The 14,953-nt window shown below is 41.0% G+C and overlaps 1 protein-coding gene across 7 annotated transcripts in view; it reads left to right on the forward strand.

The window, feature by feature from the left end:
- The window catches only part of HMG20A (high mobility group 20A), a 37,751-nt gene extending 23,028 nt beyond the window's left edge, over window positions 1-14,723 (forward strand). For 5 of the 7 annotated variants that reach the window (XM_052672532.1, XM_052672533.1, XM_052672534.1 and 2 more), the window contains 7 exons: window positions 943-1,158; window positions 4,206-4,338; window positions 4,675-4,706; window positions 7,176-7,251; window positions 8,087-8,302; window positions 8,936-9,079; window positions 11,963-14,723. In XM_052672532.1, coding sequence (XP_052528492.1) covers window positions 943-1,158; window positions 4,206-4,338; window positions 4,675-4,706; window positions 7,176-7,251; window positions 8,087-8,302; window positions 8,936-9,072 — 810 coding nt within the window. In that variant the 3' untranslated portion in view covers window positions 9,073-9,079; window positions 11,963-14,723. The remainder of the gene's footprint in view (window positions 1-942; window positions 1,159-4,205; window positions 4,339-4,674; window positions 4,707-7,175; window positions 7,252-8,086; window positions 8,303-8,935; window positions 9,080-11,962) is intronic. The other 2 variants (XR_008203919.1, XM_052672537.1) reach the window with 2 other exon arrangements.
- Window positions 14,724-14,953: the final 230 nt, after the last annotated feature.

The following is a 14,953-nucleotide window of genomic DNA, read 5'->3' on the forward strand; positions in this document are numbered from 1 at the left end:
ACTGAGACTCAATGAGTAAATCATGAAGGAACTGACACTTGACGTGAAAGTGGTTTTGGTATTTTGATAGATGCACTGATATTTCTCCTTGTAGTCTGTCTTCAGCCGCGAGCTCCTCTTGTTTAAGGAAGTGCTAAAATTCCAGAAAGGGAACTAAAACTGACATGACAGCAGCAGCATTGATTTGGGGAGAGATTAGAAGGATTGAAATAGTTTTTTGTACACAGTATAAAAAAAGTAGTGCTGTCCAGAGATTACTATATGGTGATATGAAGCCAGGAGAATGAGTGATAATTATGTGATTCCTTTGAACTGTGCACCACAGGAAAATTGTAGTGTTCCTTCCTTTGAGTTTGTTGGTCTCTTTATTGGAGATGGTTGCTGGAAAAGAAAGCCTAGAGAGCAGGCTGGAATACAAAAACCTACATACTGTTCTGTCATCCACATTTTGGGCACACAGTGCACAAAGGCAAAAGCTTGGGAAGGTGCAAAACAGCTACGTAGTTTACAGTTATCAAATAATGCAGATTCTTCTAACATGATACAGAGGCAAGAGCTTTGGGACAGCCGGGGGCAAAGAACTGAGAGCTGGAACAAAAAAATAAAGATAAAATATTTGCAGTTGCATCAGAGCGTGATAGTTTCATGAGTTACTGCTCCTTTTAGTTTTGTAGTAAAAACTGATGCAGTTATTACTGTGTTGTCCCACTGAACCAGGAGTGATGCACAACTCCTCATAGTCAGACTTCTTGTCTGGCTTTGCTTAGAGGAAAGTCAGAATTGCTCTAAGGTAAGACTTGAAGAACATCCATGGCAATGGCAAGGATGTATTGCAGCAATATCCTCCTGATAAAAATGCTTGAGAAATGAATATTTATTCTTTTCTTTGATGGTAATTCTTTTTTCTTGCAACCTGAATTTCCTTTCATTTCCGTTTTGCAGCAGCAAAGAACTAAACGAGGAGGCTGGGCCAAAGGGAGAAAGAGAAAGAAACCTCTTAGGGACAGCAATGCCCCCAAGTCCCCCCTCACAGGGTACGTGCGCTTCATGAACGAGCGCAGGGAGCAGCTCCGAGCAAAGAGGCCCGAAGTCCCTTTCCCTGAGATCACCAGGATGCTGGGCAACGAGTGGAGCAAGCTGCCTCCTGAGGAGAAACGGGTACCGCTCCACTGCCTTTCCCTTGTTGGAATGTGATTGTTGCTACATGAAAATGTTGTTGTTTAGTGAGGAGGTTGACACTGCCTTTTGATTAAGCTTGAGTTTAGGAATGTTCTTCACAATAAGGGCTGCAGGTCCTACAGAGTTTACATAACAAACCCTGCTAAGGCCATAGTATGTCATCCCAGTGTGGCTTGAGGAGAACTCACTCTTCTAGATAATGCGAGAATATATTCAGAGCAGTGGCAAGTGCTCTACTGAGATTGCTGATGCAGTTCATCTAAATAAACTTGTGTTGTACCTAACTCGGATACACCTGGGGCCTGCCAGCTTCCAAAGCTGTTGGAAAGATGGGGATGATATTTTTTCCCTGTGACTGAGGAGAATTTGACAGGATTTCAGAACTGCTGGAAGGATTTATTTTTTTAACACTTACCAATGTATGTGAGTTGCTCTGAAAGTAAAGCCTCCTGGATATCTCTTTGGTAACTACAACAGATACAAAGAGCACAATGACACTTTTTGATGGAGCAAATTCTCAGCTACAAAAGTCTTTTTCAACATTGTCACAACCACTGGCTGTGTGTTTTCAGCAGAGATGAACAAGAGCCTGCATGCTGCACTTGAACAACTCTGCACCAGTGGAGGTGATGCACTGTTTCAAAGCTGCTGTAACAGTGTTGCTAGTGAAACAAAACACACCACCTGCTGCATCACTCTCCTCTGCACTGTTTGGTCTTCATTATGTTCAACAAGCACTGATGAATTGTCAGTTGGTGGCACTTCTTCCACGTGGAGGAATTCAATTCCATACCTTTGCTTCATCTGCACTTTCATGTCAGAGGCCATTTTCTCAGACTTCTGCTCTGCTGCCATCCATTGCACTGTAACAAAATGGAACAGAATATTGGTAGAGATGTTCAGCCTCTGCTATGATACCAACACATCTGCCTCTGATGTCGTGGGCCAACATAATAAAGCAGGTGTTACTTTTGGAACAGCCCTTTTATATAAACACCTGGTGTCTTGGATTAAGACCAACAGACCTGACAGGATAGCTTAGTAAAGAAGATAGTTCAAGTGAGTAAAGTTTTGCACAGTATTTTAGTGCTGTTTGCCTTGGAAAAAAAATGAAGTCAGTATGACAGATGGGATGTTAGAAGCTACATACTCCAGTTTCTGTATGTATTACCTTAGAAAAAGTGTGTTTTTCACCCTTCAGTCAGTGGTCTTCTGCACTGTCACATATGTGAATGAAGACCAAGTCAGTGCTGGGGCTGTACTTCATTCTGGAGTGGGCCCTGTTTATGCTAATGGATGTTTTACCATCTACACACGGTTTCCATTTGGAGATTACAGCAGCATCGAGTTATACTGGGAATGAGCTATGAATTAATATGTTTAAGCTTTCAAGAATACTGTTAGGAGAAAATAAAACTTATAGAATTTGTGATGACCGGATGAAATAGCATAGTGCAAAAACAACAGCACTTGTCTCTTTTTACTAAGCTTGAACAGTAGAAATCATACAGAGATGTTGTACGTTGATGTGTAGACATTGCTTTAGCTATAATGGAAAGTGTGTGCCAAGGCAAACCATTTGATTTGGTAACAGGCCTGTGTGACATCTTTGTTGCTGACTGCTGGGGGAAGGGAGGGGAAGATCATAGACATTGTGCCCTTCTGCTGCTCGCCTTTATGGCACTCTGCCAGCATCAGAGACTGTTTTTTAACCTGGGAAAAATGAGGTGGAGGCCAGCTCTATGTGCTGCTTTTTAAATCACTAACGATGGGTTAAGGAAGGGCTGCTGAGCACTTCCTTTCCTTCCATTTTTCCAGTCTTTTTTTTTTCCTTTTTTTTTTTTTTTTTAATTAAGACAGCAAAGATTAATTAAAGGCTGCTGCTTCAGAAACCCTGAACTCTTGTTGAAACTGAGCAACCTTATTTTTGTTGTCCTACATGGTGAAATATGTTATGAAGTGTACGAACCTGTACTAGAAAACTGTGATGTCCATCTAGCAGACAGTATAGCAGAACGTGCTGTTCTGAAATGCAAGAGGAGAAATTTAACTCAGTTACTGTGCTCTTTCAGCAGTCACAGTGCTGGAGATGGAAAAAAGGGATTAATTTCATATGGAAGAATTCAATGGCCAAAAGCAATGCAGCCCAGCATCAGCACTCTAATCTAGGACACGAACTGTTGCCTCAGCAGGGTCAATATTCCAAATGCATGGAATATATAATGGTTAGGTAAATTGCCACGATGATTTCATGAAAATGCAGGTCATAGCACGTGACTGAGTTTGATTCTGATTCAGTGCTTCCGTTGAATTTTAAGCTCCTGAAGAGGGGAGGATTCGGAAGCAGCTATTTCTTGAAAAGATCTCACTAAGAATTGTGACTACTCCTTAAATGGTATTCTGCTCACTTCTTCCCCTAAACAATTCTCTAGTTAAGCTCCTTCCGTTACACAGATATGTGAAACATCTGCAGGCCACAAAAGAATTAATTTTCTTAGCCTAAATACAGGTGGCTTAAATTGATAAATCCGTGCAGGCTTGTGCTTTGCTGATAACCACGTTGCTTTATTCACTTCTCAGATGAGGGGTGAGGTGTGAGGTTGTAGAATGGTGCTGCTTTTGTCTATTGAGAGCATGAAAACAGGTGTATTGGAACCTCAGTGATACGCTTCTGAACCTTAAATCATGATCTGTTAAGAATGCATTCTAATTGATTGCATTTAATCCTGACCACTGTCAGGCAGTTCTTAAGCTTGTATTTTATAACGTGTAGGTGTGTAATTCTGTTGAACTGAGTGGCCTAGCAGCAGGTCATCTCAACAGCACAACACAGAAAAGGGGATGGCAGAGGACGGTAATTTCATCCAGGAACTTTAACCCTTTGCATCTTCCACATTCTTGTTTCTGCACTCCTTCCCTGTTCGAGTCGGTGAGAAGGATCAGCACTTCCTCTGACAAGTTGTTTTTCTTCCCTTCCTCCAGAAGGAGAGGGAACTCCCTGAACCTCTTGGACTTTTCTGTTTCAGCGATACCTCGATGAAGCAGACAGAGACAAGGAGCGTTACATGCGAGAACTGGAGCAGTATCAGAAGACTGAGGCCTACAAAGTCTTTAGCAGGAAAGCACAGGACAGACAAAAAGGCAAATCACACCGGCAAGGTATGGATCAAGACAAAAATGTACTCCTAGCCAGAATAGAAGATTCCCAGTTAGACATGTAGCCAGACATTTGCTTAAAGCTTGTCAGTGACAAAGTGTTCTTTCTATGGCATTGGTCTCTGCTGTGTCTGAAGTGATTAGATTCATGTAGAATTAACTGTGTCTAGATTTTATGGGAGGATGTGCATTAAAAGCATCCACAATTAGACACAGGTTCTGTATGACTTGTTAGGAAAGTTGCACGAGTTTCCTCTCTACCTGTTGTGCAACTGCTATAATTTTTGGTAATTTTCTCAAATCTTAGGTATTCTGAAGGATTACTTTTTTCTTTTTCAGATGGAGCAAGGCAGCCAGTCCACGATCATGAGGTAAACCTCTTCGTTCTGTACTTTAGTTTCTGCTGTGTTACAGGCTGAATGTGCAGAATTGTTTCTATGGAATTTTTCAAAGCAGAAAAAGCTGTAACTTCCCCCATATTTTCTTAAATTGGAAACTGGGGTAAAATAGACACAAAGCTTGTGACCTTGATAGACCTTCCAGCGTTACCCCTGTAGGCTGTTGTTTTGAGGTACTGATTTTTCTGCACAAACATGAATGCTGTGGCTTCCTTGAGAGGAAAATGACTTAGCCAAATCACTGGGAGAACTCTCACAAAACTCCTGCCCCCCACCCCCTCCCACACACTCTTTGCATACGTAAATACTGGAAGAGAGTAATGAACGTCTGGAGATGAGGTGCCTGTAGATGGTGAGAACTGTCGCAAACCTCCTGGGTGTTGGCTGACTCTTGTCTCTCTTCTCATGCAGTGTTTGAGCTTTCTCTCTCCAGTTGTTTTTCTAGGGCAACAGAACTTCTCTCCTCCTTTTCAGTAAATGCAAACAAAAACAATGAAAAATCCTGGTTATGCACAGCCTCTTCATTTCATTTCTAAGCAGAAGGCTGTACTAAAAGATCTGTTTTCCTTTGAGGGTTTGTTTTTTTTTTTGCCTTGGGAAAGCAATCAAGTTGTTTCTTACTACATTCATTACAATAGTGACAAGGATGTGCACCGCTGAGAGGCAACTACTGGTCTCATCTACTTTAAGGAAAATAAGTTTCATTTCCAGGAAAATGCTTTGCTAGCATGTTTGTGGTGGTTTTCATTAACTCTTAAAGGCAGTGCTTGCGTTAATATCTACAAGTGCACAATCCCCAGCTTTTCTGATCTGCCTTTTTTTGCATTTTTTATGCAGGTCGTTAAATAGTACAACCTTCCATGTGCAAAGAATGAGTCAAAAAAAATTTAGACTGCTTTTAGAAGTATATGTTCACTCAAATCATTACTGGAAGCAAGACTATAGCTTCATGTCTTGCTACTTTATCAGCATTAACTATTATCTTTGTGATTAGTAGCTAGGATTTGATGAAATTGTATCTTGAGACTGCATAGCAACCTGAAAGTCGTGGAAACCTTTCTTTTTCTCCTTGCTCCACTCAGATGATCTTGATTTATTTTCTGGAAATCTGTTGAGCTCATTGTAAATATTATATATGGAGGTGGCCTCTAAAAAGAGTTGCAGTGAACAATTCAAATAAGTAATATTAACTACAATAAGAGCAACAAGAGGATGAGGCTTAGGAAGGAAGAATCAACTTCTAAAATGCAGATGGAACCACGAAAAGCACAAAGAAACCTTCTCAGAATGCTCACCTGTTGGTTTGGGATAGAACATCTATCTTCCTTCGAATCCTAGATTCATAAACATGACATACAGCACTATATAAAACAACTATGAATTCACATCAGCAGGGACAGAACCATTGTTACTGTTCTCCATTGTTGTGCTATTGCTGCTTTTCTCGGGCTGTTTGCCTTGGGTTGTGTAGATCTAACTTCATGCTGTCAGTTAGAGCGTCTTACTAGCAAGATCTCGAAGATTTCTTCTCAATTCATGTCCATTAGATCAGCTAGAATCTACAGACTTTGAAGATAGGCAGATGGCTATCTGACATTACTCTGATGAGAACATTTATTAGGTAGTATATCTATGATATCTGTACCTTAGCACCTGACTGTATAAGAGAGGATGGATTTAAACCCTGTCAAATCTCATCTTTCTCTTTACCATACTTCACCATTTCTCTCTAATCTTTGCTTTGTTGAAGATCAACCTCAGTTTTAATAATGAGGTGAGAAAAGCATTACTAGTTGATATTCTTATTTAAGACAAAAGATTGAAACAGTTTTGATTCTCTTCTTAATTTGAGGGGTGGCAAAATGATATGCAGCCTAAGCAGGTTGTGTGTTTTAGTATGAGGTAATCAGAACTTTGATTTTAATCTTAAGTGAACCTCAGAGAGGCTTAAGTGTTTCTGAGCTCTCAAGAGGATCTTCATGTTGGGTAATATATTCTGTAATGGAAAAGCACTGATGACTTTCATTCTTGCTCTTTTGTTCAGTAGAAATTACTGTTGCCTTTCAGAAGCTAGGGGAGTTTTATCTATTTATTTATTTACTTATTTATTAAGGAAGCTTTATCTTATCCTGCAGCACTGCAGGCAGAATACCTGGTCTTTTTCACAGTGCCCTCTCTTCTTCTTTCTATCCTCCAGGAGCCAGTGCTGAGCGAGGCAGCACATCTTTGCATATGGGTAGCAATAATAGAGATAAATAATCTCAAATGGATATCTCACAAGTGTTTTCTCCAAGTCTCAAAGCTGTCAATGTTACTTAGTGGACGTAATTTCCCTAATTGTTTCTCTGCCTTTGGTTTTGGTCTCCTTTCCCTTTCTGTTTTCTTGATTAAAACTGTTTCCTTAGTTCCTGAACATGAGCAGTATTACTCTCTTCTATGTAGAAAGAAGCAGACACAAAAGAGAGATCTGTTTTTGATATCCCAATATTCACAGAAGAATTTCTGAATCACAGTAAAGGTAAGTTAAGCTTCTGCAAGATGCCTCTTTGCATTTTCCAGAGTTCTTGCTGTGTGTTGTCCTACCTCAGCTAAATGATGACTTGGGTGTAGGTGGTTAATGTTTCTGATATTACTTTACCTCTGTATAAACACAGTGGCTGCAACAGAAGTTGTTATTGGCTTTGTCTTTTGAAACTGCCCTTTCTGGAGAATGGTGCTGATGTTTGCATTCTGTTTGTCGTTATTCCAACTGTTTCAAGCTGGAGCTGCTGTTCTGTAGCATAAGGAAACACCCAAGACATGGCATGATGATAATTCAGGCTGGTTAGCAGTATTTTGTTTTCCTTGACACATGGAAGACTCCACTGGCTCATTTTCTGCTACCGTATTTGGTTTTGGCATTTGCACGTAGTGAGAGCTGAAGATGTTTCTGCCAGAGTTCCTGGAGGCTTTTTCTTAACTGAACAGACTTCAAATTGAGATATTCTTGCTGATGATCAATAGAATTGTGTTCTTGTAACTGTTATCTTGTCTGTAGGCCTTAGTGCTGCTGCTAAGATACATCACACTGAATGCATTTGAAGTCATTCTTGCAGTCTTCCTTTCTGATCAGTTGCACTGTTCACTTGTGCTCCTGTGCTTTGCATGTCTTTAATTTTTGGCGACAGATAAAATCGGTGCTACTTTAATACTTGGGTGTTATTTTGGCACTTCTTTGCACTCCTTGGTATTTTGCTTTTTCTGTCTGCAACCTAAAACCGTGCAGTCTTTAATCATCAGTTGGACACTTCAGAGCATCCTACTTTTGCCTGCCAGTCACAGCTGTTTTCTTGACAATGGTTTGATATCGACAGCACGTGAAGCCGAGCTGCGACAGCTGCGTAAATCCAACATGGAGTTCGAGGAGAGGAATGCTGCTCTGCAGAAACACGTTGAGAGCATGCGTACAGCAGTGGAGAAGCTGGAGGTGGATGTAATCCAAGAGCGTAGCCGCAACACGGTGCTGCAGCAGCATTTGGAGACCTTACGGCAAGCGCTCACAACCAGCTTTGCCGGAGTCCCGCTGCCAGGTAACACTTAGTTTTTCTTAGGACTCTCTGCTCAAGTTAAAATTAAATTTCTAATGTTTACGTATTTACAGAATTTACAGCAAGTGGCCAACTGTTGTAATTCTGTGGTATTGGCTATTCCAGAGTTTTTCTTTTATAAGGTTCTGGAATCATCAAATGCATGCAGCGGAAGGCTTATCAGCAGTGCTTAATTTCAGTCTATTTTTTTTCTTACTGCTCTTATTCTTTTATTCCTAACAAAGTCAGGCATTCAGTCTTTGCTCTCCTTCACTTGTCTGTGGAAAAAGTTACTAGATAGAAAAGATAGGACCTACAAATTACTTGATTTAAAAGAGGGGCTGTACCTGTCGTGTCAGATACCAGGGAATTGCTTAGATGCCCAACTGAAGGAGTGTTGTAATTAGCTCTGAGACACAAACCAAGGAAAGCCCAGCTTTGTTAGTCCTGGTATCCTTGGAACTGCTCGCTTTGGAGTTAGGACATACATACTACTTCATTGGATCTGTCACTGGAAGAGGTGCGCGGCATAAGCAGCCCTCTAGCAGTTGACACGTTGCCCTTAAGAGTTCTAATTTTTGGAAGTGCTTCAGTCATGCAAGTGTTCAGTGGCTCGTTTTGCTATGTTAACAATAGGTAGTGGGGAAACACCCACGATGGAAACTATTGACTCCTACATGAATAGGCTGCACGGCATCATTATGGCGAACCCACAGGAGAACGAGAACCTCATAGCCACAGTCCGGGATGTGGTGAACAGACTTGAACGCTAGTGACCAGGTAGGTGCTTGCTTACTCCTAGGCTGCTTTTGCTTGGCTTCTCCTCTGTACCTCTGGCATTTGTTCTTGTGCTGATTCTGGTGCTGATAACTGCACTGAACAGTCTTTTTTTTATTTTTACTCAGTGCTGTAAGAGCAGGTTAACTTAATGAAAGTCAAATGGAGCTGAAAGTATTCAACAGCACTAAAGGGCTCTTAAATTCAATTCTCCAAGAGCATTCTATAATGGCATAATTAGCTCTTTTGTCCTGTTATTCAGTGTATCTCTGTAATGTGAATAAGGACTTTGACAGAATGCTGTAAAAAAAAAAAAAAAAAAAAAGGGAAAATTATTATTTAAATTTTAGTGATAGGGTATTACATTTAGAAGATGAGCTTTTTGAATAAGGTAAATTTGAAGAATTCTGCTTCGTTGTATCATCTGCTGATTACATAGGAATCTTATCTGCCTCAGAGGGTACAGGTGAACTGATGTCTATTGTAAACTGAAAGTGCACTACAGCTACCAAGGTGGCAGCACCTGCAGTCAAACTCTTCTGGCTAGGAAGGTTTGTATCTTCATGAAGCGCTGATGGCGCTCAGGCTTGATGTAGCATTTGCTGAGATGAATGACCATATGATTTACGCGTAGATTATTCCTGAGCTCATGATTTTTCACTTTTGCTTCTGTTCAACAACTTAGGAAATTGTAACGAGGAGGAGAGTAAAAAAACAAATCCACAAAGAAAAATCAGCCTTTCTGAATTGCCATGCTTCCTTGCATTTCCCACACTTGCTTCCCTCCACCCCCATGTTGTGGTCATTAGCTGCCTGCCCGGTTAAACCACACGGTTGTTTGCTCACTCTCCCCGTGCTTTCCCAGCGGGATGGGAAGTAGAATTCATGTGTTGTGATAAAACTATTGCCAAGATAAAGAAAAGGGAAAAAAAAGATAATAGCTATGACTGCATCTATATATGAATGTACATAACAAGTGATGCACAGGCAGTTGCTCACTACCCCTGACCAATGCCCAGCTAGCCTCCCAGCAGCAGAAGAGTGAGATGAAATCCCACCCCTTCAGAACTCCTGCATGATGTCACATGGCACAGAACATCCCTGTGGCCAGATTGAGTCAGCTGTCCTAATTCTGTTCCCTCCCAGCTCCTTGGGCCCTTTGCTGTGAATGGCCTTGGCTCTGCACAGTGCTGCTTAGCAGCAACTATCAACACTGTTGTGTTCTCTTAGAACCAAAACATAGCATCACACCAGTCACTCTGAAGAAAACAGTTCCATCCCAGCTAAAACTACGACACCCTGTAATGCACAGCACCAGGCAGCCGTTAGGAATTTGCCTATTTCTATTTTACCTGCATGCATACCTGGATTCTTTGTCAGATCAACTGCTGTGTTCAGAAATGCAATTAAAATGAGTTTAGACCATCTGCAAATACAGAGAGAGAAATTTTCATCCATTCTGATTCTGACCTTTTGTGATACTGTGTAGATCAGCTAATTACACATTCCTCATTATAGGATGCCTTAAGCTAAAAGATCTTGTCCTTCCGGAGGGTAGCCAGATGGAAAGGACTGTAGTTGTAAGGGATGATCGAGCTCCCAGCAGAATAAAGAAGTGGTTTTACTGCTGCTGTTTGTGAAGGGGAACAGCGTGCTGACCCATCTCTGGGATTTTTTGGTAGCTCATCAAACTCCTCATTTTTGTATACTGTTTTCTAACTGCATTCTGAGCTCAGAAAGAGATGTAGAGGATGGGGGGAGGCTTTACAGAGTGTGTAAAAAGGAAAGTAGTTTCTCATTAGTGAGTTATTAGAAGGGTGTGCCAGACCCTGAATCAGTGTTTGTCCTTTAAGCACCTTGCCAGAAGAAGTATATCTCAAGGCTACTGAATCTAGACTTAGGTTTTCATGTCATGGGGATTCTTATTTCCTAAATAATGGATGTTTTCTGGTTTCCTAAAAATGCAAGTGTTTTCCTCTTGGTTCTGCTGGATTTAGCTTTAATTGGTTTGAGGGAAAAAAATTATTGCTTTGGAGTCCTTCTTTTGACTCTATAATTAAAAAGTAAAACTGCATTCCTCTTTCCCCCTCCCCGATACTTTCCCTACTTTCAGCAGCAAAACACTGAGGCAATTAAAACTGTGATTAATAATCATCTAGTTTCATTATACAAATCCGTGCATGTAACTGGTTTTAAGGTGGTCTACTAAATTCGTGGGGCTATCACACCGATGCTCACTTGGCAGTTATTTTGTGACAAATCTGAGAAGGGAAGAGGTTGGCCATTAGGGGTGCAAAGCCAGACGAAAAGTAGGGCTTCCACACAAGAGAAGAGAAGCTGTGAAAGATTCAGCTGCCATCTGATAGATTGTAACAGCAGACTGTCATAATTATCCCTTCGCATATAATTTATGTTAATTCTTCTAAATGTCATCTCTATCAACCAAATGGCTCTGAGGGAGGTTGAGACACATTACAAATCAATTTCATGGAAAAAAATGCCTTCATGATGATAGTCTTTGAAAAACTATGCTTTACAGAATGGAGATGGCCTTTTTTTGGTGGCTCAGGTGCTTTTCTTAGTGACTGTTTGACTGTGCTGTTGTTGGTGACTGTTGTTGCTTTTCTGTTCTACGTGGTGAAGATACATTTTTTGTGCAGGCAGTTTATGGGAGGGGAAGAGGAAGCTTTTCTTATTCAGCCCTGTTCTTTGAGTGGAAGTTACAAAAACAGGAGGAATTCTGGTATTGTTCTCTCTGTTGGCTTCTGTGCAGTACTTCTCAATATTGTGCTTTCAGATGCATCATCCAAAAATAATGCCACGGTGTCCTGTTCAATCCAGACAGCTTGTAGCCTTCTAACACTTATTTTTGTGTTCCATCTGCAGGTCTCGTGATCCGGGGATACTTGACAAAACTTCTTTGGCCAGTGTGGAATATGAAGCCATGAGGGAGAGACTAGGGGTGGGAGGCAGAACTGCAGGTTTGTCCTGGTCCCTGCCTTTGTGGTTTGTCAGTGGGACAAACAGATGCATTAAAAGGTCTTAAGAAGCCACGGATATCACCCACTAAACATTTTGGAACTGTCCTCTATGTAAACCCTTAAATGCATGCAACTTCTGTGCAATCTTCAGTTTTGTATTAATTCTGCTAGATGTGAGGGTGCATATGTTCTGTGGACTTGCTGACTATGGAGATGAAACCTCTGTGAAATGAAGTCAGCTTGCGTGTTGTAGTAACAACTTGTGTTATACTGCTTATGTCTTCTAGTGTCTTTCAGTTTGTTTTCATGTTTATCTTGTGAAATTACCTTCCTCCATTTTAGTTTTCTTTTCACCTTTTTATCTGATCCTTTCATACTGGATAGCAGTGCTTGTGTTCTTCGCTACAGTGGGCAGTCTTCCTTGGTGCACTGTCTTGTCCTCCCCTGCCTGTCATGTTTACATAAGCTAATCTTCAGCAGAGCTCTGTTTTCTGTGTTAGCCTGCAACTTCAACAGTATGAGTTTGCTTGAGACTGGCTGCAATTGGTATTTTGTGACTTGATTCTACCAGGAGAGGGACTTCTTCCTTTTCCTACAGCACCTGCCTTGCACACAGCAACCTGCCCTTCTGTGCAGCCCTGCTGTAATCTCTCGAAAACATTTGGGAGGAATGTTTTACTGCAACATAGATCTGAGATAGTCAAGGTAAAGAGTGAAATACTAGCTTTTCACAATTGGCTGGGAAAATAGAAATCTCCATTTTAGGCTGCCACAGAACACAGTTTGCCTTTCCTCTGATGCGTTGCTGGCTCTAATTTAGTTGTCTGCTTACTTTCGAAGAGAATGATCTCACAGTGAGAGTAGTGTTCTATATAGAGATAAATGGGCAGGGAATTCTGTTTTCTTCTACCCTTTTGAAATTGGTGCTGGAAAGCAGTGTGCCTGGAAGCAGCACATGTATTTTTGCATGAATTATTATGGCAGAGAAGGTTACTGGCAGCTGGGCCCACGTAGCAGCCCATGGTATTCTACGTTGCGGCACATAAGTGCTCTTTGACTTTTGTCCAGGTAAAGTACAGTCTGTGAAGCCCATATCATTCAGAATATTATGTTCCTGCGTGACCTAAACGACCTTTTATTTGCATAAGGTAGAACTTGGCACACTAGAGACCGATTTTTCTGAGCTACGGCTGCACCTCTTGTCCAAGATGGCGCCTACTGTCTGCACTGTCTGCAAATCGTTTGCTGTCCTTTGATTCCTGTCATATTTTGAATTCTGGCTGTGGTTGAGCACCTGTTGGACGTCTGTGAGCTTAATGGTAATGATGGAAACGTGCTTTTTCCACGTGACAATCTTGCTCCTCCTTCAGAAATCTTTCGGGTTTTCTGTGTTATGAATTAGAGGTTGCTTTTGTTACTTGAGTGCATTGCAGTTGGGATTGCTTTCATGTATGTATAAGGCAAGTATTTCCAGATTAAACAGCAGTTTCTTTTTTTCCCACACAACGTACACAGACTTCATGCTTGCCTGAAGCCATCTCCAGGTCATCATCTTGTATGTCAGGTCTCTGCTTTCTCATGGACTTCCTGCTGTAGCCAAGCAGCAAGGATTTTTGTGTATATTCAAGTCTTCCTTTACGGAGGAAACTCCTTTCTCTTGTCTTCAAGCTCACTATCAAGACTGCATAAAAAAGAACCTTGATTTGCTGAATTGACCTCCGTTATTTTCTGTAATGTGGATGAGACCAACTGATGTTGACATGAAATTTTTAGTGGACTCTATGACAAATGTATGGGGAAGAAATCCTATGGATTGATGTCTTCAGAAGACACTCATACCTTCCTCTCCTGTGCATGTCTGGATTTGTAGCATTAGTGATGTTCTGCTTGGATTTAATTGTGGCCAAAGTGGACCGCATAGCAAAAAGTTGATTCATGAAATTCTAAAGCTGTCTGTGGCATCTGGCCTGCTATATCCCATCAAGATTCCAGAGATTATTCTGTAGGGTGACAGAAGGATGCGCTTCCAGCCTATGACATCACATCCCATAAATAAGGTACGGGTGGCTGCAGGCTGCCCTGCTTACATGAGTTCAGAGCAACCATCAGCTTGTGGCATACTGCGAATACATCATTCTGTTGAGTAGCATGTAAGCATTCCAGGATGGAAAATGGAAGATTAGATTTTTTACTGGAGGTTGACAAACCTTTTGATTTTCCCACGAGGAAGAAGGGGCAGTGTTAAACCCATCTGTGGAAAAAGTAATTTCTTGCTTACCACTGATACACCAATTAATGTTTTGTCTCATTAAGAGGCATCTTACTGACCCCGATCAACCCTATAAAAATGGATTTTGTCTTTCCAGTGTTTCTGAGTGTCACTTCAGTTTACATTTTTCAGTGTTTGCTGATGTGGAAACAAATGAAAGTGTTGGTGTCAAGGACAGGAGCAGGATAAAATGTTTTCATCACTTGAAGAAATGTTAAGAGAAATATGTGAAAACAGAATTCAATTACTTGGATTAATGTGTTTGGAATTGTTGAGATGCCAATTTTTTCTGTAAAACGCTTTTGTAATTAAATTTTTGGAGTCCTGTTGTTTTTAAGAAGTTGATGTGCTTGTTTGACACTTGCCTCATTAAAATCCATTCTGATTCAATTTTAAATGCTTTTCTGTGAAAGAATATTAGGATTGCTTTTTTGTGTGTGAGAAACTGTTGGCTCTGTGTTAATCTTTGGGAGGAAGTAATGATAGAGATGTTCCTTCTCTCTTTTCTTCCCAAATGTATCCCCCTCTGAAACAAGGAAAGGAGCTGGTTGTTTGCAGTGATGGGAACTTTGGTGATTGTGTGCCAATAAACAGCAGGGTGCTTCCTGTCAGCTTTGGCCCCCAACT

This window comes from Tympanuchus pallidicinctus, unplaced genomic scaffold (assembly GCF_026119805.1).
Source record: "Tympanuchus pallidicinctus isolate F22 unplaced genomic scaffold, pur_lepc_1.0 scaffold12, whole genome shotgun sequence".
NCBI lineage: Eukaryota > Metazoa > Chordata > Aves > Galliformes > Phasianidae > Tympanuchus > Tympanuchus pallidicinctus.